This window comes from Mus musculus, chromosome 17, assembly GCF_000001635.26.
Source record: "Mus musculus strain C57BL/6J chromosome 17, GRCm38.p6 C57BL/6J".
NCBI classification, from domain to species: Eukaryota; Metazoa; Chordata; class Mammalia; order Rodentia; family Muridae; genus Mus; species Mus musculus.
The window spans coordinates 75,361,048-75,384,206 of NC_000083.6; the positions used below are offsets into that span (position 1 = coordinate 75,361,048).

The 23,159-nt window shown below is 42.8% G+C and overlaps 1 protein-coding gene across 14 annotated transcripts in view; it reads left to right on the forward strand.

Annotated features, from left to right (window-relative positions):
* The window catches only part of Ltbp1 (latent transforming growth factor beta binding protein 1), a 387,033-nt gene that overhangs the window by 355,568 nt on the left and 8,306 nt on the right, over window positions 1-23,159 (forward strand). For all 14 annotated transcript variants that reach the window (XM_006524348.4, XM_030249831.1, XM_006524350.4 and 11 more), the window contains 3 exons: window positions 1,463-1,591; window positions 2,291-2,431; window positions 3,292-3,462. In XM_006524348.4, the coding sequence (XP_006524411.1) occupies window positions 1,463-1,591; window positions 2,291-2,431; window positions 3,292-3,462 (441 nt within the window). The remainder of the gene's footprint in view (window positions 1-1,462; window positions 1,592-2,290; window positions 2,432-3,291; window positions 3,463-23,159) is intronic.

The window sequence follows — 23,159 nt, forward strand, 5'->3', positions numbered from 1 at the left end:
TTTCAGAAGTGCAAAGAGCTTTCAATGAAATAATATGTGCCTAACTACTGACCACAAAATGTTATAGCCAGGATGTAATTTTTCACTGTAGACATACACTCCAAATTAAACCATGAGCTTGTATGTTTACCATGTCACCCTTTATGATTAGCTAGGAAGCTAAGCTTCTTGTATGTTTAATAGCCTGTCCTACTTTTCCAACAATATTTTGCTAATGACTGCAGAATCATGAAGAAGATTGGGAAATGGGAAAATATAAGTACTGTTTTATATCTTTAACACTGCATATTGCCTGTATATTCTAGTGAATATTTATATATAAAAACATTTTCTCATTAACTGACTTTTGACAGTCCCATATTAGAGATATTATTATGACCTACTATATATAAGTTTCTTTCCATTGTAGTTTAATATTGAAAACTGGAAAGTGGCTGGAAAAGAGACTATGAAAATGGTTTTATTATCCATCCATTTTTGGAAAGCTACTATTTGACCGGTATAGACTAATTCAGTAGCTGGATAAGAAATTCCATTTGTGTTTTTAAAATACATCTATGACTTAGTCCAACTGGATTAGGAGACTTGGTCTACAATATGTGTTGAATGGTTTTCAAGCTCATAAATACTATTTACAGGAATGAAGTTAAATTTCACTTCATGTTATGAATCCCGACTTTGCTATAAGGCCATCCTCTCTTATAGATAAAACCCAGTCCCTCCTCCTAGCTGTGCTGTGATTGATGCATGAAGAGTGGATTCAGACATGTACTGCCACATGTTCTGTGCTTGGCTCTGCCATTTTCCACTTGTGTAAAGTTGAGCAGGTCTTTCATGGAGTTGGCAGTCTTCAAAGGGAGAACTTGATTATATGAGTTCTGAACTGCCTGAATGGGCAAGCCCAGAGTGTCCCAAATCCTTTACATAGATGATCTTACTCATCCTTGGGATCTCAGCAAATCGGTGGGTCTAGTTATGTCCAAATGATCCTAGAGACATCTGTGATGGCCAAGAGGTCATTTCTAGGGGGGAAGCAAGTCTGCTAATCTTCTTCTTACCTGAAATTCCATGAGTTTACCTCACTCCCCAGAAAAGACTTCTTCATGCTCCATCAAATTGTTCATGGCAATTTTGTACATCTCAGCTAGGAAATCTGGCAGCATCTGTCACAGAGCGAAGGTCCATTTCACGAAGGCCATGCTAGAGCAAGTTCTGAGAGCCACTATGGAATCCACAGACCTGACTCTGTGGATCAAGCATAAGGTGGCACTAGGACCACATGTGGTTGTGCTTCTGTGTCTGTTGATTGGGCCTAATTATATAATAATTTTATATTCTATATCTGTAAGCTTCTTTTGAACATAATAATATCCAACCTGAAACCAGATACCGGTTAGGTTCTTTATAACTGGAAATTCAAAACATACCCCTATTTCAATATTTCTCAATTGTCTTCCCATAGATGCTGATGAATGCTTGCTGTTTGGAGAGGAAATCTGTAAAAATGGTTACTGTTTGAACACTCAACCTGGGTATGAATGCTACTGTAAGCAAGGGACATACTATGATCCTGTCAAATTACAGTGCTTTGGTAAGCTTTAAAAGAGTATTGTAAGGAATGCTTGGGAAGTGCACAGCAAAAAGCAAAGCAATGCTATGTAGTAAAAAGTGATTTAATTTAAATCTAAACCGTGACTGAATCTAAATGATGTCTTTAAGGATATATAGGCATTTTGTGGCTCTCTTTCTTGAGAAAGAGTTGAGAAATAAAAACCTTTCGTCCTTGTATTTGAATGGATGTCAGGCAAAGAGTTAATATTCATTGTGGTATAAAAATCCAGGTCACCAGTATAACAGCAGTGTTCTTTTGGTCTGTAAAACCTCCTGTTTCAACAGCAAGTCCATACGAGCAGAGGGCATTTTTAAGTACTCATGCAGACTTTAACGCTTCAGCCGAAAACCATGTCCTCTAGAAGGAAAAACATAGCATAATGAAATAATTTTAAAATTATCGAAAAATAGCATTTTCTCTTAAGTTTTTCTAAGCTTGTCTCGTGTCTCTATATTTTCTTTCCATATTTAATAACCGCAGCAGCAGTCGCCGCATGGCGTTTCCTCGGTGACTCTGTCTTTCCAGTCACAAGGCATCCTCTCTGGATGATGATGCGTAGTTCATTCAGAAGTGTCAGCTCTTGATATCTGGACTGAATTGAGCAGCATGTTAACTCTGATGACTGTAGAAAGCACAAATGGCTGCTGATTTTCTCTGGTGATTTTCTTTTCTCTTCAGATATGGATGAATGCCAAGACCCTAACAGTTGCATTGACGGCCAGTGTGTGAACACAGAGGGCTCCTACAACTGCTTTTGCACCCACCCAATGGTCCTGGATGCCTCTGAGAAGAGATGTGTGCAACCAACTGAATCAAATGGTAGGTTTGGATACGAGATACAAATGTCTGTCCCGACAAATGGTCGAGGTTGTCATTTGAGTTAAAAAATGGGAATTACCCAAAAATAGTTCCTTAGTTATCATGAAGACGTCAAGAGCTACTAAGAGAGATAATGAGGCACATGTGGCCAATGTGTGGATTTAATACTTGGTAGGTGCTCATTAAGCGAGCATTGAGATACAGAGGGGTTGAACATGTGGCAGGGTTGCTCCATCTGAGGGTTCAACATACTCAAACTTCAGAGGAAGATGTGTGGTCAGGAAGAAAAGGATTGTGTTTGCCCAGGGTGCAGGACATGGCTAAGGCTGGACAGAACAGAGTGTAGAAAGGGAAGAACCCTGAAACGCATGCGTAGGAATCCTCACTAATCTCTGAGCATGTGGCGTGACATTGATTATTGGTATAATGATCACATTTAGGAAATTCCATCAAAGATGGAAAGTTTAGAATTAATGATGCTGGAGTGAAGTGTTACTGGTCCAGGGTTTGGCCATCCATGGGAAGCCATGGATATAGAAAGAAGTGGTGGGGATTGTCAGGGTCAGAACAAGAAACCCATGAAGGAATACCAAAGTAACAGGCCCCTTATATAGTGAGAGGAGGTTCTGGAGACAAGCGTTCAGCCAGGACACCACAAGCGAGCAGAATGTCTGCTGATGGAACAACATTCAGCTGGAGATGACACAGGCGTGATCTGTGGAAAGAGCAGGCTAGATCCAGACTTGGAAGCTGCTCCTCGAAGTAGGGATGGAAACTTTGAAGCTTGCTGGCTTCCACCACAGCATTGACAGAATCGAAACAACAGTGCAGTTGTCATGGAACCATGTCTTCCCTTTCAGAACAAATAGAAGAGACCGATGTCTATCAAGATCTGTGCTGGGAGCATCTGAGTGAGGAGTACGTGTGTAGCCGTCCTCTCGTAGGCAAGCAGACGACGTACACAGAATGCTGCTGTTTGTACGGGGAGGCTTGGGGCATGCAGTGTGCTCTGTGCCCCATGAAGGACTCAGGTGAGCTGATGTCCAGTTTATTATTCAAGGGGCCTATGGTACATCTTCTCCATCTCCTTGGCATTTTTCTCATAGAGTCTTTCTTCTTGTATCTTATTTCATCACAGGTGTGTGTGTGTGTGTGTGTGTGTGTGTGTGTGTGTGTGTAGTAAAAGACACAGTCATAGAAACATCTGCCTCCTGGTTTGACTTCAAGCCAGAACACATCATTAATTTTGAAACCATCATTCTACTTTCCCCCAGAATGATAAATGACCTGAAGAAATATAATCTAAACTTCTGTGGCATGGTGTGTGTGTGTGTGTGTGTGTGTGTGTGTGTGTGTGTGTGTGTGTTAGAATTCATATTTTCAGATACTTCATTATTTTGTTCTTACCAAGCGTTCAGTTAATCCAGTTTTTAAAATAGAGTGGAAATAGCATTGAGGCTATAAAATATTAATGTAGGTAGAAGTTCAGACGTTAATGTTAGACTTCATACGAGAGATACGGGTGGAGCGCGCTAATCCGAAAATTCAAAAAGTTTAGTTTTTCCCAGCACTTCAGAGTTGGGGATTAAATATACTCAATTGGAAAAGTCTGTCCAAAGACTTTCTCCAAATTTGAAAAAGTACTTAGTTCCCGTTTCATTGCTGTGAAGAGACACCATGATCAAAGCAACTCTTATAAAAGAGAGCATTTAATTGATGTTTTGCTTAAAGTTTCAAAGGGTTCATCTATGATCATCATGACAGGAAGCAGACAGGCATGGTACTGGAGCAGTAGCTGAGAGCTTTATATCCTGATCTATAAGCACCAGACACACACACACACACACACACACACACACAGAGAGAGAGAGAGAGAGAGAGAGAGAGAGAGAGAGAGAGAGAGAGAGACTGGGTCTGACATAGGCTTTTGAAACTTCAAGCCCCACACCCAGTAACATACTTCCCTTAACAAGGCCATGCCCCTGAATCCTTCCCAAACAGTTCCACTAACTGGGAAGCAAGCATTCAAACACCTGAGTCTACAGGAGAACATTTTTACTCAAACCACCACAACTGCAAATCTTGAAATATTTCTGATCCCAGGCATTTCGAATAGGGAATGTTCAACTTGTTTAAGAAAGCTGGCTTGTCTGTTAAAAGCCCTCGCTGGCAAGCCTAACAACCTGACTTCAGTCTCCAAATTCCACAGTGTGGAAGGACAGAACACACTCCAATATGTGGTCCTCTGATATCCACACATGTGATGTGGCATGTGTGCCTACACACTTACACACAAATAAATAAGTGTCAAAAATTAAGAAGAGATTAGAAAAAGAAGAATAAAGGAAATGATATATCTATTTTTTTCCCTCTAGTTTGGGTGGGTCTACCACCTGTTCATTCTCCTGGTATTGGAAGATGTCTAGCTGCTAGCTCTGTTTTCTGGCTGGCTGTTTGGTGGCTGCAAGATTGTGTGATAAGGGTTTGCTTCTTTTCTGACCCTCTAAGCTGCTTCTTATTTAAAGGAAGGCACTTGAAAGTGTTTAATAGATCATTTTCTCAGACTGACTTGTTAAAGCTGAAAACCCGGCATGCTGGAACAAGGCAAAGGCCTTTGGAACCAGCACATAGTCTCAGAATAGCAAGGAGGGGGGGGGGATTGCTTCAAGAAGGGAAGCGCATTCATTTTCAGTTAATTCAATTATTGGAATATGTCTTTCAAGCTACTTTATAAAGGTAACATCCTGGGTTAGAAATAACTTCAAGTCAGTGTAGCATGGAAAAGAAAATAATTTAAAATGCCACAAAAAAAGCCAACAACTAAAGTAATAGATGGGCGTGATAGACACTCGGAACTGGGAAGGCTGGGTCGAGAGCAATGGCCACTCAGAACTGGGAAGGCTGGGTCTGCAGTGATAGCCACTTGGAACTGGGAAGGTTGAGTTCTGGGGCTGGATCTGGCACACTGCCTGCAGCACCAGCCTTCTGTGAGAAGTCACAGAACTCAACGTCTCTCGCACCTGGGATTATGGGGAGGGCAGGAAAATGTGTGGTTACAGATGGCAGTGACTTAGGCCCAGGAGGCCGATGCCACAGGAAGACAGAATGAAATCAGTATAGAGGGAAATGCAGCCAGACCTGAGTCTCCTCACTGCGCTTCAACTTCTCCCTGTCTCCTTGTTCTTCTGCGGTGTTTTTCATTAAAAATAATAATAATTAATAATTCCAAAAACTAAGACAACCAATGACATTATATCCCCCTCTATCTGCCCTGTCATTTTAAAATCTCACTCCCTGATGTTAATCCTTGACTATTGGCCTTTGGGCCTCATAGGCTCTTTATTATACATCCATTCATTAGAGATGGTGTTAGTCATTGCTATATATTCAGTGTAATATTTAAAATTGAACTCAATACCACCAGTCTGAGCAACACTTGGTGTCTTACTGTCTGTCACCACCTCTGAAACCAGTTTATCTTCTAGCCGGTGGCATTTAAAAAGGCCACAGGCCACATTGTGTATGTTTTGACATCATCTATCATAAATGCCTATTTTAAGATTGTGATTGGTGGTGTTTTAGGGCTGATAGAGGAAGAGTTGTGCAGAACCTGTTCTACCTACGCAACCTGGTTTATTTAGCCACACGTCCTGCTTGCTATTTTAATTGTTCCTTCATAGCCTTTCTCAGCCCCAACCCTGACTTTTCCGTTGTAAACAGTGCTACAGTGAACCTCTATGTATTCTCTTAGAGGACTGCCCAGGGACAAAACCCCCACAAGTCATAACACTGGGCTGGGGGACCACATCTGTCACTTGTATCTGACACCATTAGTTCCACCGATGCGAAGTTGGAAGATTTATACACAGGGAAATTAATATTCACCGTTCTACCACTGACTTTGAAATTGTTCTTTGTCTTTGGGGAATGCTTCCGTGTTGAGAATGGAACCTTGAGTAAAACACAAAGTCTACCCTTTTAAACATGCAGTCCCTTTAGAATTGTTACGACCATGTGGGTAAATATATATTTCAGATGCATTTCCTTTGTTTCCGGGAATCTGAAGATCTCTTCTTATGCTGACCAGTGACTTGTGTTTGTCTCGTTGCTGCTGTTGGGATCATGTCTCCTTGCTTATTTGAAGATGTAGGATGCGTAGTTGGTTTGCAGCCCTGGCCTTTGGGACTGTGCTGTGCTTGTAAGTCACGGACGCTCGGTAGAAGGGGTTTGTGAAGAGCCACATTTTGTCCTGTCTCCAGCTTGATTCTGCGATGCTTTATTTACTGCCTGTGACTGGTGAGCCAAACACCTTGTGTAATTCAATGTCATCGAATGGGTTTTCAGAAGAGACATTCACATCAGAGCTGGAGAGGTAGCTCAATGACTGAGAGAAAGCACTTGCTGATACTCCGGAGGACTTGAGTTTGGTTTTCAGTACCATGTCAGGTGGCTCACAACTATCTGTAACCCAAGGTCCGGAAGATCTAATGCCCTCTTTTAGCCTCTGCAGGCACCTTCACACACATGGCGTACAAGAGCTCGCGCACGCGCGCGCACACACACACACACTTACTCACTCATGTACACTAGATTCAAGTCAGCTGTGTTTTCTAATGTAATCAAATTCAAAGGCTCTTATAAAATATATAGCTACCTAATAGCTGATCATGAATCCACGGATGTAGAAATGATTGTTGTTATACAATTTTCTCTTCTACACTGCTGCTCCATAAACATAAAGATCAAGCCAGTGAGCAGAGAGTCTCATCTGAACTCCAGCCCTGGTTCTGAGGTTGGAAGGATGAGAGTACAGGGTTCTGCATTCTGACAAGTCTTGGTGAACATGCCTCCAGTGTATGTCCAACAGCTAGTGAGACACTGAGCAGCATCTGAGGAGGTTCAAACCTGCCCTCACAATGATAGTCACTAGTGTTTCAGAGGAACCAAAGAATGTGCGCGTTTTAAAACTGCATGCTCGGAACGCTGTCTCTGAGTCCTCTAAACGCACGATTTCTGCATTTCTAGACTATTGAGAAGGACAGCATTGTCCTTTGTTAATTTAAACTCTGGATTAACCCAGCCTGCCATCGCTGAACCTTCCAGTTTCTGAAGGAGGACCACCCTGTTTTAGGGAACGATTGGTTACTGATGGAAACAAGGCTGGGGGAGTTTGAAGAATAAATCGCAGTGCCTGCCATCAGCTTTGAGCATTAAAGTGCCGTGTAAAGTACAGCTCTGGCTCAAAACAGGCCTTCACACTTCTGGTCCAATAGGTCATAGGCATTAACTCTTGCTCAAGCGGCAAGTCTGGGAAGACTGGCACGTGGAGGCTGTGGGAGTGGCTCATTCCTTGAGCTCTCAGAAGCTAGACTCTGCCTTGTGTGTTGGCACTGCATGGGGGGGGGGAAGTGAGTGGAGGGTGAAGGATTTATGTTAGGAGAACCTCACACAAGAAGAACTATGTTCTTGTGTAATTTTGTTCACTTTGGGGGCCATTCTGGATTTGATGGCAGCCTTCAGCTAGTTAAAGGGGCCAAATGGCAGGCTCGTTTAGGAGAAAGCCCCTGATTATTGGTGGTAAGGTGAAGGGCGTGTGTCAGTGGTGTGGTGGCATGTGCTAACAACCTCTGCCTTCTAGAACTCCACAGGCTTCCCTATCTTGTTCCCACCCTGCCTCCTCTTCTTCCCGTCCACTTCTGCAATACCTTCTCTACCTGCCCTTACAATGTCAGTTGCTGGAGTCTCTTTTGGGAGGACATCGATATTTGATCCATTTATCATCCTGTGAACTGAGAATCTGAAAGGCAAGGCTGTTAAGAAAACCAAATAAGTTCAAACCAAATAAACCACTGTATCCATATTTCAGATGAGAGAAGGGAGAGGCAGGCTTTGCTCTCTGGGAAGTTTTCATGCCAGGCTGGAAGGAACTCGGAGTTATCAGAATGTGGGATCTTTGATTAGACATTTCCTGCTTGGTTTTCATGGGTCTCGGTGCCAGGAATTGTTGAAAGGCGCCCGCCCGGTTGGCTCTATCTTAGATGCACAACCACTGCCTCCTGCTGGAGGAGATGTGGCTGAGGAGGAGTAGCCTGCATTGTCAAGGCCTGCTCAATGCCAGAGTCAGATCCAGGCATCTTGCCTCCAGACTCTGTGGGTTTAGTGTGATCAAGTCCTCGCTCCCCCAGAACTCAAAGTGCATTTGAAATGCACAGCATTTTTTTTTGAAACATGAAAGTAACAGAGTGGCGAATTGAAGCTGAAACCTTTTAGTGTTCCTGTATGGTGTGCTGATGCAGGCAACAGGACGTGGTTTTAGAGTTAGTAGTGAGGGTTGCAAATCAAATGAAAGCAGTGTCAGCCATGCACATTGACGGGCCGGATGGGTCATGGGTCATATATACCCAGTTGGCCAATGATTCTTGCCCAAATAAAGCATAAACTTAATGTTTTTGGAATATATATATATATATATATATACACACACACACAAACATACATATACACACATATATAATATATATACATATATATGCATACATGCATATATACATATATACTGTTGTTATCAAACGAAGATAAACTTTTTTCTGTGAGCAATGAAAGGCAGACACATTTGAACACTAGATTCTATAGTACCCAGGAATCGCCGTGTTTATAATTAGACTATGTAAAGAATTTTACTCCCGATGGATAAATCATTCAGAAAGCCATGTTGTAAGGTAACTGAACATAAGGTCTTGATGGAGAGCTCCCTTCTAAAATGTATGCATGTCAGGTGCTTACCTAATGGGTTAACTAATGGGTTAACTGCAGTGTTGGGAGAGTGCCCCCTGTTGGTAGTCTCTTGTACTACAGCATACATCCACCTTAGAAGCATTCTTGAGAGCTCTGGTATTATTGGTCAGAGTGGCCCTCGCTTTCATTTTTTTGTTACAGTCTCAATGGAAATGGCAGTGGCACAAAGGCACACATTTCAATCATATTTTAATAGTGGTCAGTATATTAGAATTGTTGTCCTTTTAGATTGCAACTAAGCAGTCTGAAGATACAAATGCATATGAATACTGGGGTCACTAACTCTTTTGGGGAACACATCTTATGGATGTGTTTGAGTGACAGAAAACCAAACACCATAAGGAGAAATGAAACTGCCTGTGTCTGGAGCCGACTGATGAGCTGTGATACATCTGTCCAGTGGAGAATACTCTGCAGGCATTTTCTAACTGAAGCACAGCTACAGAGCCTGGTAGAGAATGCTGCTAAGCCATTTTTTAAACTTTTATTACATTTACTTATCGTGTGTGTGTGTGTGTGTATGTGTGTGTGTGTGTGTGTGTGTGTGTGTGTGTGTGTGTAGTGAGATCCTGTAGGTCTGGGTCAACAGGCTTGCCAGAAAACATCTTTACCCATTGAGCCATATTGCCAGCCATAGGCCATATTTTATACAGAGGCATAAAACAACTTGAGTAAACTGTCTTTTGCGTAATACATTCAAAGAAAGAACATGCATAGCTGTGTTGATGGCTTCTTATAAATTTATATCCTTTTCACTACTTGAGTTTGTTTTTAATACATATATATTGTATACAATCATCTCATTTAAAATAAACAGAAATGTTGACCTGAGACTTGAACTCAGAAAGCTGGGACTAGGTGTAATTATGTCATCTCTGTTTCCCGTGTGGGTGTTAAATGAGTGACTGATAAATAGCATGAGATGCATGAAGTGAATATACATGAGGATCCATGACAGTATTACCTAATGTCTCCTGTTTAGGTGGACGCTACCTAAAAGAAAGGATTTTCTTTTCAAATGATTAAGTTGCATAAGCCCTTCATGTACCTGCCTCTTAACACCAGTGTTATGGCCAGTAAGTTATGTGCTTCTCGGGTTGACAAGAAGAGAGATCCATTTCCTGAGATGCAAATCTAAATTGTATATCATTCTCCTGTTTTCACTTTCAACTTCAATCTAAACTTTATATTTAAATTTAAATGTATTTAAAACTATACATTTCTTCCTTCATTTTGTTATTTACCAAACATACTCTCTATAGTAGGCCAAAAAGTTTGTGACGTGTTCACAATTTATGTTTGGAAAGACAGAATTGTGAACTAGGGTGTTTTATTCCTAAATCTGTCTCCTAAATATACGCATGATACTTTCCCTGTGTCAAAATGCTGTAAATCTAATCTAGCACCACCTTTTTATATGGTTTTACCCAAGTAAAAGAATTTAGACTCTGCCTTAGAGATGACTGAGCCCGTGACTTCCACATCCTCGCATGGCCTGGCTCTCCCACGTTCTCAAAGATCCCAGTGTGAGCTGTTGTGTAACAGTCCTGAGGTGAGAAGGAAGACAGACATTTGACTTGCAGGCGACACTTGAAAAAATATTGTAACTGGGCAATAGTTGTAAAAACCCTTTCAGCGTTGATGGCGTAAGGGCTTTTCCAAGAAATGTCTTTCCAGAGAATGTTAATAATAACTCGGGAACATCCCATTTGGGAAGCACAGCAGAGGGCCACCGCGTTTTCTTAGGAGACCCAGGATCCCACTCTGGTTCGACGACTGGTTCTCCCCGCTGCACTAGGCACATGCTTTCAAATCTCCTGTATCTAAAATTAAGAGCTCTCTGTGAACTAATGACAATTTAATCCTGTCTTAGTGTGAGCGCATGCAGCCTTTTGGCCACATGTTCTGTACACTGTGATTCCCGAAAAGTAACTGCGATCCAGGTAGAATGGAGGATGGCTAAGCTAGAAGCTCATGCAAGCCTTCTAAGCTGAGTTGGAAGTATTCCATGAAGGCAGGGTTCACTTCTGTGGGGTTGAATGTTGGTGTCCAGGGAAATTATATGCTGTGTGGAATGGCTGGCCTGCAATTTTTACTGTTCCTCACTGAGAGATTGTTGTATTTATTTAGAAAATGAAACATCACCCCTCCCATAAAGCAAAAAAAAAAAAAGCTTTCTTTTTACAATGGGGTGGTTGTAAAACAACATTCAATAAAGAATTATGTCTATACATCTGTTAGCCTGGTTCTTCCAGCGTAGAATGGCAGTACCAACACCTGCCTCAAGGTGGCGATCAGGTGCTAGCTGTGCTACTGCCTGGGTTGTAGGACAGTAAATACCCCTATGTTAAGTGATTATTATTAAATCCCCTTCTAGAAAATAAGTTGAGTTCATTCCGGTTCTACATGGTTACCTTGTTATACAGTGCCAGCATCTCTTTGAAGGGAGGCAAGCATCCAAACCAGTATTCAAGGTGGGCATTCAAGGGAGTTTAGGAAGAGCTCTTAAGGGTGCCAGAGCATTTAGGAACGGGTATGGCCCCAATAGCTCTGCATGCTGACAAAGAAGCTTCCCTTGTGCCCTGCGGGCTTCTCTACCAGTGCACCGTGTGAGCTACGAGGGAGGCTTCATGCCTGTAGAGGGCCAGCTAATGACAGCTTTTGAAGCGAACACTCGATGTATTAGATCTACAAAATGTAAAACCTAGACTCTAAGCGGTTAACTTGAATATATACAGCATTTCACCCTAAAACAACCTCCTAGAAAATGCATTTATTCTTTCTTCTTGTTTCTGTCTCAAGGAAGACATTATATGTCCTGCTGTACATAAGTCCTAACATTGTCATAAATTGTTAAGCCTTCCCTTATAAATTGTCCGCTTGATGTCTCGAAAGTTCTGTAGCTGATAAGATAGCCCACAGCTCTTAAAATTTTTAATATTTAAACAGCCTTATTAATATCAGAGAGGTCAAGCTTAAATACAGCGGCTGAGGATGAGGCTCAGTTGGTAGAGAACATGTCTGCCAAACGAAAGGCCCTGGGTTGGATTCCTAGCACCACATAAACCCAGCATGGAGTTGCACTGCTGTGACCTGAACACTAGGGGTGTAAAGGCAGGAGGCTGAGGGCGTTCAAAATAATCCTCGTCCTCCATAGCGAGTGCAAGGCAGCCTGGTCTAGATGCCCTATCTCAAGAACATATAAGTAATTTGAATTTCTTTGTATATTTAAATACTGTTCACTCACTTATTCAAATTAATTTAACTCTCTTTCAACCTAAGGTCCTAATTCTTAGAGCAAATACCTTTCAAACTGAAATCCCAAGGTTTTCCCCAGTCCACAGCTCTTTTAAACACAGTCCACATCCATAGTACCCAGGGGCAGGAAGGAGAACTTCACTCTGAAGAAAGCGTTCATACACTGGCCCTCTTACATCTGCAGTCTGTAGAATCATCATTTTAGGCCACCCGAGGTCACTGGGTAGAGAAAATCCAAGATTGACTCAGGCAGTTATTGGAGAATCAAGAGCCAAGACACGAGGCAATCGTGCTCTCTCCAGCCCCATGTGTCTTTACTGTCTCCGTGTGACTAGGATCGTGTGGCTGTCACGTGCATTGGTTTTTGTAATTAGCTTTCTATGAGTTGGCTCCTAAGTGTTAATAGGACAGAATCAATTCAACTCTATCCAACTGCTTGTTGTCACCCACAGGAACTAGGTCTTATCTTGAGCCTCCCCACCATGCTGAAGGTTCCCTGTGGACAGTGTTTTTGTGGTCCCTGTCTCTGAAATGGGAAAGGGATAGCTGACCTGGGAAAGTGGCTCCATCAATGGCTCTCAGCCTTCCCAGTGCTGCAATCTTTAGTATAGTTCTTCATGTTGTGGTGACCCCACAACTATAAAATTATTTTCGTGGTTCCTACTGTCTTGATCATAATGTAAATATTTTTGGAGGTAGACGTTTGGCCAAGGGGTCGTGTCGCACAGGTAGAGAACCACTGGACTAGATGAACAGACATAAATAACAGTGGGGTCAGGTATAAAATGGGGGAGGTAGACAGGAGTGAGATGCTGGAAACAGCCTGAAACTGTGCTCTGGGGCTGGTGAGATGGCTCAGCAGTTAAGAGCACTGGGTGTTCTTCCAGAGGTCCTGAGTTCAATCCCCAGCAACCACATGGCACACATGGCCATCCATAAAGGGATCTGATGCCCTCTTCTGGCATGCAGGTGTGCATGCAGACAGAGTACTCAGGACATTAAGAGACAAAACAAACAGAAAACGTGCTCTGGTGGTTGCATTAGTGGAAAAGAAGCACACTAGGAGACCCCATTCAGGTTACGAGATCGCATTGTAGCCATTTCTTTAAAATATGTTAAGTAGAGAAATAAACATGGTTTGCCTAAGAGTAGGGGTTGTCTAAAAATAACAGACCCTGATAGAGCAAGGCAAAGTGTGGACAATGAGCTGTGGTCTGAGCCTGGCTCCCTGGAGTGTAGAGGACCAGCAGGTATGCGAGAGGCCCTTCAAGGTCGTTAGACTTAGACTGCAGCCTGAATACAGTGATAAGGTCCAATGTCCCTAACCACAGTCACTGGGAGGTCATAGGGCACATGAGCACTTGTGGATAGCTTGGATGAGGGGATGGACATTTAAGCCATGCTTTTTTTTTTCCAGGGACTACACTGTTTGTGTGCCAGCAATGGTTTGGCTACACTCAGTAATGCTAAGCAGTCAAGAGAGGGAACAGCACTAACGTCATATCTGAGTCTAAGTTAGCAAGCCAAAGTAGAGAAAAGAAGGCAGAAAATGAAATAAACCAGGCCAAAGTCCAATGATGTTGTTGGGAGATACAAGAAATCTGGTTGATCTCTAAAGTAACTACTTTAGCAGGCTCGGCTTTCCATTTTGAAATCTGAGATGCTGGGTCCAGTTTTCTAGAAGTTTCCATTTCAGTGCCAGCTTGATCTGACGGGTTTACTCTGAGTTGGGTTTCAAATATTTTACATACAAGGTTGCCGGGTTCGTTGTTGTTGCTGTTGTTGTTCAAGGTTTTGTTTGCTTCTCCTTCTTTGCGGAGCCAGTTGTGGTCTGCTCTAAAAATGTCTGTAAGAACAGCTCGGAAAAGCCCACAGCCCCAAGTGTGCCTGGGGTTTTCAACTGATAAGGTTGCATGTCCTCTTACCTTTTCTTTAAAAACCCTTTCCCAGTCTACTGTGGATAGAGCCGAGCTGCCAGCTACTGCCTTTTAAAAGTTAACCTCTGGCCAGCTCTGGCAAGCATTGGTAAATGACAGGTACTTGGTTGATCCATTCTCCCTTCCAGCAACACGACAGATTGCACCCCTTATGACTGGGGGAAAGCTGCTAACAAGAGCTTAAAGAGCAGCCCGAGATAGGGGTGGGACCCAGAGGTAGAACTTGAGCCTAGCATGCTTGACGTCCTGATTTGATTCCCAGAACCACAATTTTTTAAACAATAAATCTCATGTTTGGATGAACTTCCAGAGGTGGAACCTAGGAAGTAATTGTTTGCTCGCCATTAACAGGAAATCTTAAAAAAAAAAATCCTTTAAGAAGAAAGTGCAGGGGCTGAGTGATGGCTCAGTGGTTAAGAGCGCTGACTGCCATTTTAGATGTCCCGAGTTCAATTGCCAACAACCACATGGTGGCTCACAACCATCTGTAACGGAATCCAATGCCCTCTTCTAGTGTGTCTGAAGACAGCTACAGTGTACTCGCATACATTAAATTAAGTAAACAAACAAACAAACAAACAAGTAAAATAGAAGAAAGTGCAGCTTACTGAGTAAGGTTTTGGACTCGTGGATGCCTTTTTAATGTTTGTTCCCGAGTCTTAGTCTCAAAGACCAGCGGAGCTGTCTAAACAGTGTGCTGGTTACATACTGGTTATCCCTACAAGATACCACTCACTTGGTAACATGTGTCCCTAAGCAAGGATGGCCAAAGATGTCCCTGCCAGAATGAACCAAATTAGGATTGTAACTAATTATAAACAGCCCTGGGGGGCGGGGGGAGAAAGAGGAGAGCCACATCAAAATGAGGTAAAATAGCAGCCTACAAAAAAAAAATTATAAAGTGGAACCAGAGACTATAAAATAATTCCAGATTTTGCTATAAGCAATGATGTCTTATTTCCTATAATTGAATGGAATACATGCTGGTGAATAACCATATAACCATTTGCTGTTAAGTAACAGTACATGAGTTACTCAGAAGTTGTTCTTCAAACAATGGCACTGGGTTCTGAGGAGTAGCTTATTGTTTTGCTTGTTTGTTTAAGATCTTGAGTTCTGCCTCTTAAGAGAATTTTAAACAAATATCAAAGCAGGTTTCTCTATTTGTAATCTTTAAAACTAATCATCAGCTAAAATACTTTAAAATACAATTGTTACAGGAAATTATGGATATCTATTGTTTAAATTATCATTCTAAGTAGTTAGAATTTTGAGAATTTAACCTGACTTGGGCTTTGAAATACCTTTCAATATCTCTCAGCCTCAGTTTTCTTTTAGGGACAGGTTTGTGAGATAGGTTGAGGTGATGGCTAATATAACCTTAATGTCTAGTGCTGGTGACCTCGGATTGCAGCCACAGGGTTCAGGGACCTTTTTCCTTTCAGGGTGACAGTACACATTCTATTTAGAATCAGCACAAACTCAAGGGCATTTTAAATAGTTTCTTTTCTTATTATGCTTTATCAGAGCTATTCAGTTGGTTATTTCTTTTATCAGGTTTGTTTGATTGATTGATTGATCGATTGATTTTTACCTTATATAGCCTTTGCATTTGTACTGTTTTCCAGTTTTGTGCTTTTATGGGGTTTCTGTGTGAGTGAACACGCGTGTCCCTGCATCTGTCTGTGTTTCTTGTGCTTTTAATTTTGGGTCTTTTTTTTTTCCTGTTTCTTTGCTTGCTTGTTTTGTCCCACTCCTGTTTGTTTGTTTGTTTGTTTACTATTATTTTTAGATTCCTGTTTGTTTCCTAATGAGACATGGGAAAGGTGTGTATTTGATGGGAGAGGAGGTAGGGAGGATTTAGGAAGTGTTGGAGGAGGAGAATTATAATCAGAATATATTGTATGAAAAAATCTATTTTCAACATTAAAAAAAAAGATTCACACATAGAATCTTGTAGGGACCCTCAAGATGTTTTGTTTCCGTACTTACTAGTTAAAAATTTAAAAAGTAAATGAACTACAGAACACACATACACACACTACTACTACTACTACTACTACTACTACTACTACTACTACTATTACTACTACTACTACCACCACCACCACCACCACCACCACCACCACCACCAGAATCATGGATGGACCCCAGGACCCTGTGCGTGCTGGTCACGTGTTCAAGCAGCCCCCATTCATTTGTGTTTATTTTTTAAATTGAGGTAAAACTTCACATAAAACAAAAGCAAGTGCCCTTGAGTGGACATGGCAGTGGTGCTGGTGCATTTCCAAGGTGTGCAGCCTCCCTTTCAGCCTTAAGTGTGTGTTCGCTTTCTCCTTCTAAATAATTCTTACTTGCTTTACCAAAGAAAGAAAAACAGGTGCACTCCTTATGGATGTTTCTCCTAAGTTACTGGCCTTTTAGATTGTCACTTCCAAGAGCAGGAAGAGGACAATGACATGACTTACCTATGCTCACAGTGGGAGAAACAAATAGATCCCTTTACAAGAGGAATACCATAAAATCCCTCCCTGGCTCCCTCTTTGCATTGTTAAGCCTTTCCTCTTGTCTGGCATCAAGAGTAACCCCACTCCTTGTTTCTTTTGAGTAGCTCTTAGTGGTATCTTCCAAAGCCCTGACTACTAAGAAGTGAGGGAACCTTCCATCAAGTTCTTAAGGAATTCATGTTACAGTCACTATTCTCAGGCTTCCTCCCTGTATGGCTGAACTTAGTGCTATTACAAGAATATAAATGTTTGGGTCCAGCTTTTAGAACACAAAGAGGACGCCCATTTTTTAAATTATTTATTTAGCTGTGCTATATTGCATTTGTAGCCAACCTTCTCTGCTGTCAGCTAGTTGGCTAGCTATCAGTCATCTGATGGGAAACACTGGCAGTGACTACATGGGAAGGTTGACCTTCGGAAAAGGCCGGGGGTGGGCAGGCTTGATTGGTTTATGGCTGCAAGTTTCCTCAGTGCTATGGTTTACAGGAGTCCCACGAAGTATAAACCCTGCCAAGACTTTAGATTTCATTACTTCCCTGTCCTCGACAAGTACAATTTAATTGAACATTAAGCAATTTGATCTCTTTCACCTAATAAATCGAGCAAATTCAATAAACATAAATCCTGCTAATGATGGAGCTGACCCTGACGGAGGCTGAGCTCATCGACGTTCATGGTTATGACTCTCCGTGGAATTTGAACCACAGATGCTTATGACTGATGAGCAAAGTACTTACCTGATGCTCAGGGTCTGGGGACTGCATTGAACAATTTGCCTAGGGTGTCATAAGAGCAGCTGCAAAAAGACCAGGTTTGGCAGACAGAGCACTTCCACCCAAAACTCTCTGCTGGTGTTAGACATGTGCTGCTGTAAACTGTAGCTCTCTGATGAGAAATAGAACAGGGCTGGTCAGTTTTCCCTTGGGTGGTTCTGAGATCTAGAGGAAACTATATGCAAGAGTGTGCTGTGTATGGCTCACCATAGCTCCAGGGTGTATGCTTGCTGTCTTACCTTTTCTACCTTTTCTATGCAGTAGGCAAGGGTGTACATACTTCCGTGCTAACCTAATGCCTCCTTGTCTGTCTGGTTGTCTGGTTGGTTGTTTGGTTTGGTTCCAGTGTTGGTGTTGAGCCCGGCGTGGCCTGGATCCTCTTGTCTTTGCCTCTCGAGTGTTGGGGTTACAGACATGTGTCCTCACACCCAAGTCATGAGCTGCTTTCTGTCAATGGTACTCCTACCCTGCCCCTCTGAGAGACCTTTTCTCTTCATTTGCTGCTGACATATGGAGGGAGATGCAAAGTTTCTCCTTTTGCCTTCCCTTGCTTGCTCCTAAACACCACCCTGTTCATCCAATTTTGGCCAAATTCATGCTATCCTCAAGCTATGGTTGTATAAATTAAGGAAGCAACAAATGAAGCACTTTTGATACAGCTAATCAAAGAGTGTCACATATCTTGGTCCAGAGATGGAGGAACTTAAATTCAAAGAAACAGATCTAGGCCAGGAGCTAAAAAGAGAAGAAATGGGGACAAGGACACAAGTGTATTGAGCCTGTTGACTCTAGGCCTTTTATTCAGTGTGTGTGTGTGTGTGTGTGTGTGTGTGTGTGTGTATCTGTGTTTTGTGCCTGATTGTGTATATATTGTGTTTGTGTTGTGGATGTGTCATATGTGTATTGTGGGGGGTGTGTTGTGCCCATTTGTGGTATGTTGTGGGTGTGTTATGTGTGTGGCCATTGTCAAGTGTATTTTTGGGTGTATATGTCATGTGTGGTGTGTGTATGAGTCTGATTATGTGGTGTGTCTGTGTGTCTGTGTATGTCATGTGTGCAGTTGTTTTTGTTGTGTGTGTGAGGTCTAAAGAAGGAAGTCGTTTTTGCCCATTTCAGTTAAGGACAAGTTTCCGTTCAACTGTAGACCGAGCAGTCACTGTGGCAAACGTTCAAGTCCCTCCTTTGCCTCCCTATACCATCATCAACTAATGGTACCTGTTTAAACGTGTAAGGAAAAAACACCTGGTTGAGAAACCTGCATGAAACATGACTCCCATACATACTACAGCAGACCTGGGCCTTGCTCATCCTACATAGACATAGCTCACATTCCGTTGCTCTTCGGCTCCGGTGTGTGAAAACCCAAGCCCAGCCTCTGCTTCATGTTAAAAAGCTGACTTTAATCTGCCTCAGACAACAAAAACTTCACCTCCCGGTTTCTCATATGCCAGAGTGGCACAGTGACATGTGACTGTCCAGACCAGCCCCACAGATGTGTCTGTCATCAAAAACAGAGATTTCCTGCCAGGATGCAGTAATGTGCTTCCCATTGCTTCTGACAGCAGGGGTCCCAGACCCACTGGCTCCAGGGGGGTAATTTGAAAAAAAAATTTTTTTTTCCATTTAAAGTAGAAATCAAAGCAGGACCATCTGTCGTGTGAATCTGCCATGCCAAGAAAATTAGTGTGATCAATGGCCTGGATCTGTTTAGTGCACTTAGTGGTGGTGGCCCATGCCACCCCATGTGTCCCTGTCATAGCTTTGATCTAGAGCTGTGTGCATTTGTGTTGGGGAGGTGGGGAGTGGCATGGGGAGGGAACAGTCGTGGAGGTGTTACCATTTCCATTAGCTATTCATTTCACATTTGTGTTTGGCTAGATCCCCAGATGGAAACATTCACTGGGGGTCTCAGAAAGGAGGGCTCTCGGGATCTGCTCGGCCGTCATCGCCCTGCATCTAGCACCTGACAGCTAGGTGATTAATTGTCATTGGTGTGCATAAGAAGAGGGAACTTTGGAAAGCAAAGAGACTTTAAGGACAAAGTATGCTGTGCGTGTGTTCACGGTGAGCTGGAGGAAGAGGCAGCCAAGGTTCCCTGGGTTCTCCTGGGAAGCTGTGGAAAGAGTCCAGGGATCTGCTGCTCTTGGCCTCTGTACTGCAGCCAGCCCTGATTCACTGATGTCTCCTAAGCTAGACGCTGACATTAAGCCAGATCTAGGGCTAACCACAACCAAGCACCTCCAAGTTAGAGTGGGTTTCTCTCGGGGCTTGGGCTACTCAGAGGCCAGAACATGCTAGAAATGTATCCTCCTCACATTCTGAGGAAGGTACCTTACCTACTCCTCGTTGTAATGTTCTGAGCTATCCCTTGGACATGGAAAGAAGTCACGTTTGGTAGGATAACATTCTTCCTCTAGCATCTGACTTTGGTTAACCTGCTACTGAGGAACGTGCTATTTCTGTGGAGTGTGGTGGCGCACGCCTTTGATTCCAGCGTTGGGAGGCAGAGGCAAGGGGATCTCTGTGAGTCTGAGGCCAGCCTGGTCTACATTGTGAGTTGCAAGGCAGCCAGGGCTACATGGTGAAACCTGTGAGTCAAAAATAAAGTACTATTGTTCATAATTTATCAGACATAAGCACATTTGCCAAGGCAATTGCCAGTTGTATGCCTTGTTGGAGAATGTTCATGAACATTTTTTTCTCTCTATCCAGTTTCTTCCATCTATATAAAAATCTCCAGATTATCTTCAAAAGAGAATCAGCAAATGCCTGCAATTTGTTCTTCTCTCTTCTTCGATTGACTGCAGCCCTTTTTTGCCCACGGATCACCTTCGGTTCAGACATTTAGATTTATATGTCACTTTCAATACTTCAAATATAGAGATCTTCCATGAAGCCTTCTGGGTTTCTCTTAAGGGAAAGAAAAGAAGACTAACTTCCATAATCTTTGAGCTTCCTACTTTATGAGCAAATCTATAACATTACGTCACTTTTCACAGGTCACTAACATATGAAGATGAGATAAGAATTACCCCTGTGGAGGGGCTGGAGAGATGGCTCAGAGGCTAAGAGCACTGGCTACTCTTGCAGAGGACCCAGGTTTAATTCCCAGCATCCATACAGTGGCTCATAGCTGCCTGTAACTCCTGTTCGAGGGGGATCTGATTACCTCTTCTGGCCTCCATGGGGACTCGGCACACACATGGCAAGCACACATCCATGCAAGCCAAACATCCAGACAATAAAAATAAATAGAGATGTTTTTTTAAAGAATAACTCCTACGTGACAGATGTAGAAACTGAGACTTGCCCAACATTGCTAAACAGGAAAGCAAACAACACAACCAAGACGCCAGCATGGGCTTCTGCCTCCAAAGCCCACGTTCTTCCCATTTCCCCATGCTCATGTCTCCCTTGACCCTGGCCGAGGATCTGAGATGACATGTAAGATGGGAAGATGGGAGGCACAGCAGACATGGACCAGGACAAACCTTTTCTTGTTCCCAGAAAGATGACTGTGTCCTTGTGTTGATCACAGTCACGCATCTTCAGCTACAAGACAGAGCATGGGACATAGAAATGCTATTTTGACATCTAACCAGAACTGCTTAGTGTGCAATACATGAGAGACAGGGAGCAACAAGGACAGTAGAGCCTAGAATCCTGAGTGACCATGCCTGGCAGGAGAAGGGGAGGGAAAGATGAGTCAGGTCTTAAAACTAGCCATCCCCATCTCTCTGCTATCTTCCCTCCAGCTTGGATCAAGTCTGGAAACTTCTTTAGGAACCACTTGGCAGTGTCTGGCCATAATTTAGTTTCACTTGTCTGTACCTTGATTAGGTCTTTAAAATTAATCCAAAATACTTTCCCCCCCATAACGTAATTCATTTACATCTGCATAGCCGTTGTTCAAGTGCAGCTCCCAGGCAGCTGTTTTTGGACACTTGCTGCCCTTCCTTTTCACTCCCAGCTGAGGTCCCTCTTTTGACCTTGACAGAAGGTGAATGCTTCCAACAGTCACCTCACAGCTTTGTGGAGGAGAGCCCAGACTTGAAGCCAGACAACACTGGCCAGGCCCTTTCTGTGTCCCTTGGCATCCTTCGACCTCAAGTCTAGGTAGGGCTCCCTAACAGCTGACAGGCATCCCAGAGGAGAATACTCAGCCATCTCTGGGTTATGTCTTCCAAACTGAGTATATGAATTGATTCATGTGTAATTTCCACTCTTAATCATACTATGGCTTGGCTATAAAATATTGAAAGATGTCCTCCCTTTGAGATGTACAGCAAATATATATAAATAAATAAAAATCAGGAGAGATGACCTCAGCTCTTACAACTTGCAAACATTTGAACAATTCTGGTCTCAAAGGGAAGCCCTTCATGCTTTTCAAACATTAATAATACAGAACTGGACGATGGCTCATGCTCTACTTGAAGCTGGGGGTCTTTGTTTGTCTGTCTTTGTTTTTGAGTCAAGAGTTTTAATTTAGGCTCTGTTATTTCCTTAATGAAATTAATATTTCATTTCACAGAATGGCTTCATGCAAAGTGTTGGGAGCGTCTGGGTTCTGGATGTTGTTTCTCCGTGAGGAGAGGGATTGGGAGCCATGGGATTCCTGCCCTATCTTGTGACTCGGTGTGTTCTGAGGCCACACTGTTTTCTCTGGCGCTATTCTCAGTGTGTAGGCTACAGTGCACATTTATGGGAGTCTGAGGACAACTTGCAGGAGTCAGTTCTCTCCTTCCACCATGTGGATCCCAGTATTTAACTTAGGCTTGGTGGAAGGCGCTTTTGGTAGCTGAGCCATCTTGCCAGACAGTATTGTTCTTTAGTTGTATATAGGAGGAAACAAACTGAAAACCTTTGGATAAGTGTTGCCTTGGGTGGTGAGATTGTCTACCTAATAGGACAGCCTAGTACCTGGCTGCCTCTACGTCATCCTGGCAAAGCAGTTGACCTCTGGGAAGCTCAGACTTTTCACCAACTGCTCATTACTATACTTGGAGAACGCATTTTCTGTAATTCATACATTCAGCCCATAAAGCATTTCTCTCTAGACTTTCAGAAAATGACTATTAAGTGTAAGAAAGAGCCTGAGATCGAGGCATGCATTTAAATTGCAGCTACAGCCAATTATTGGAGGGATTAGAGGCAAGTGGGATGCGAGCTACCTGGTTGAGGGTGGAGAGGAGAGACCATGAGTGGACAGAGGAGAAGCTGCCAGGAGAGGAAAGGGACTATGAGCATAGGATCAGGAGAAACAACAAGTATTTGGGGAACACACCTGGGGAGGTAACTAGCCCAGCAGATAGAAAAGTAGATTAGGAGTGACCCCCCCCCCCCCCCATTCATCGGTCACGCCATTTTTTAATGTAACCAATAGTTCTAGATCCCATGGCTTGGTTGAGGAGTAAGGTTAAGAATCCAACCATTCTGGGTTGGTCACACTTGGAAT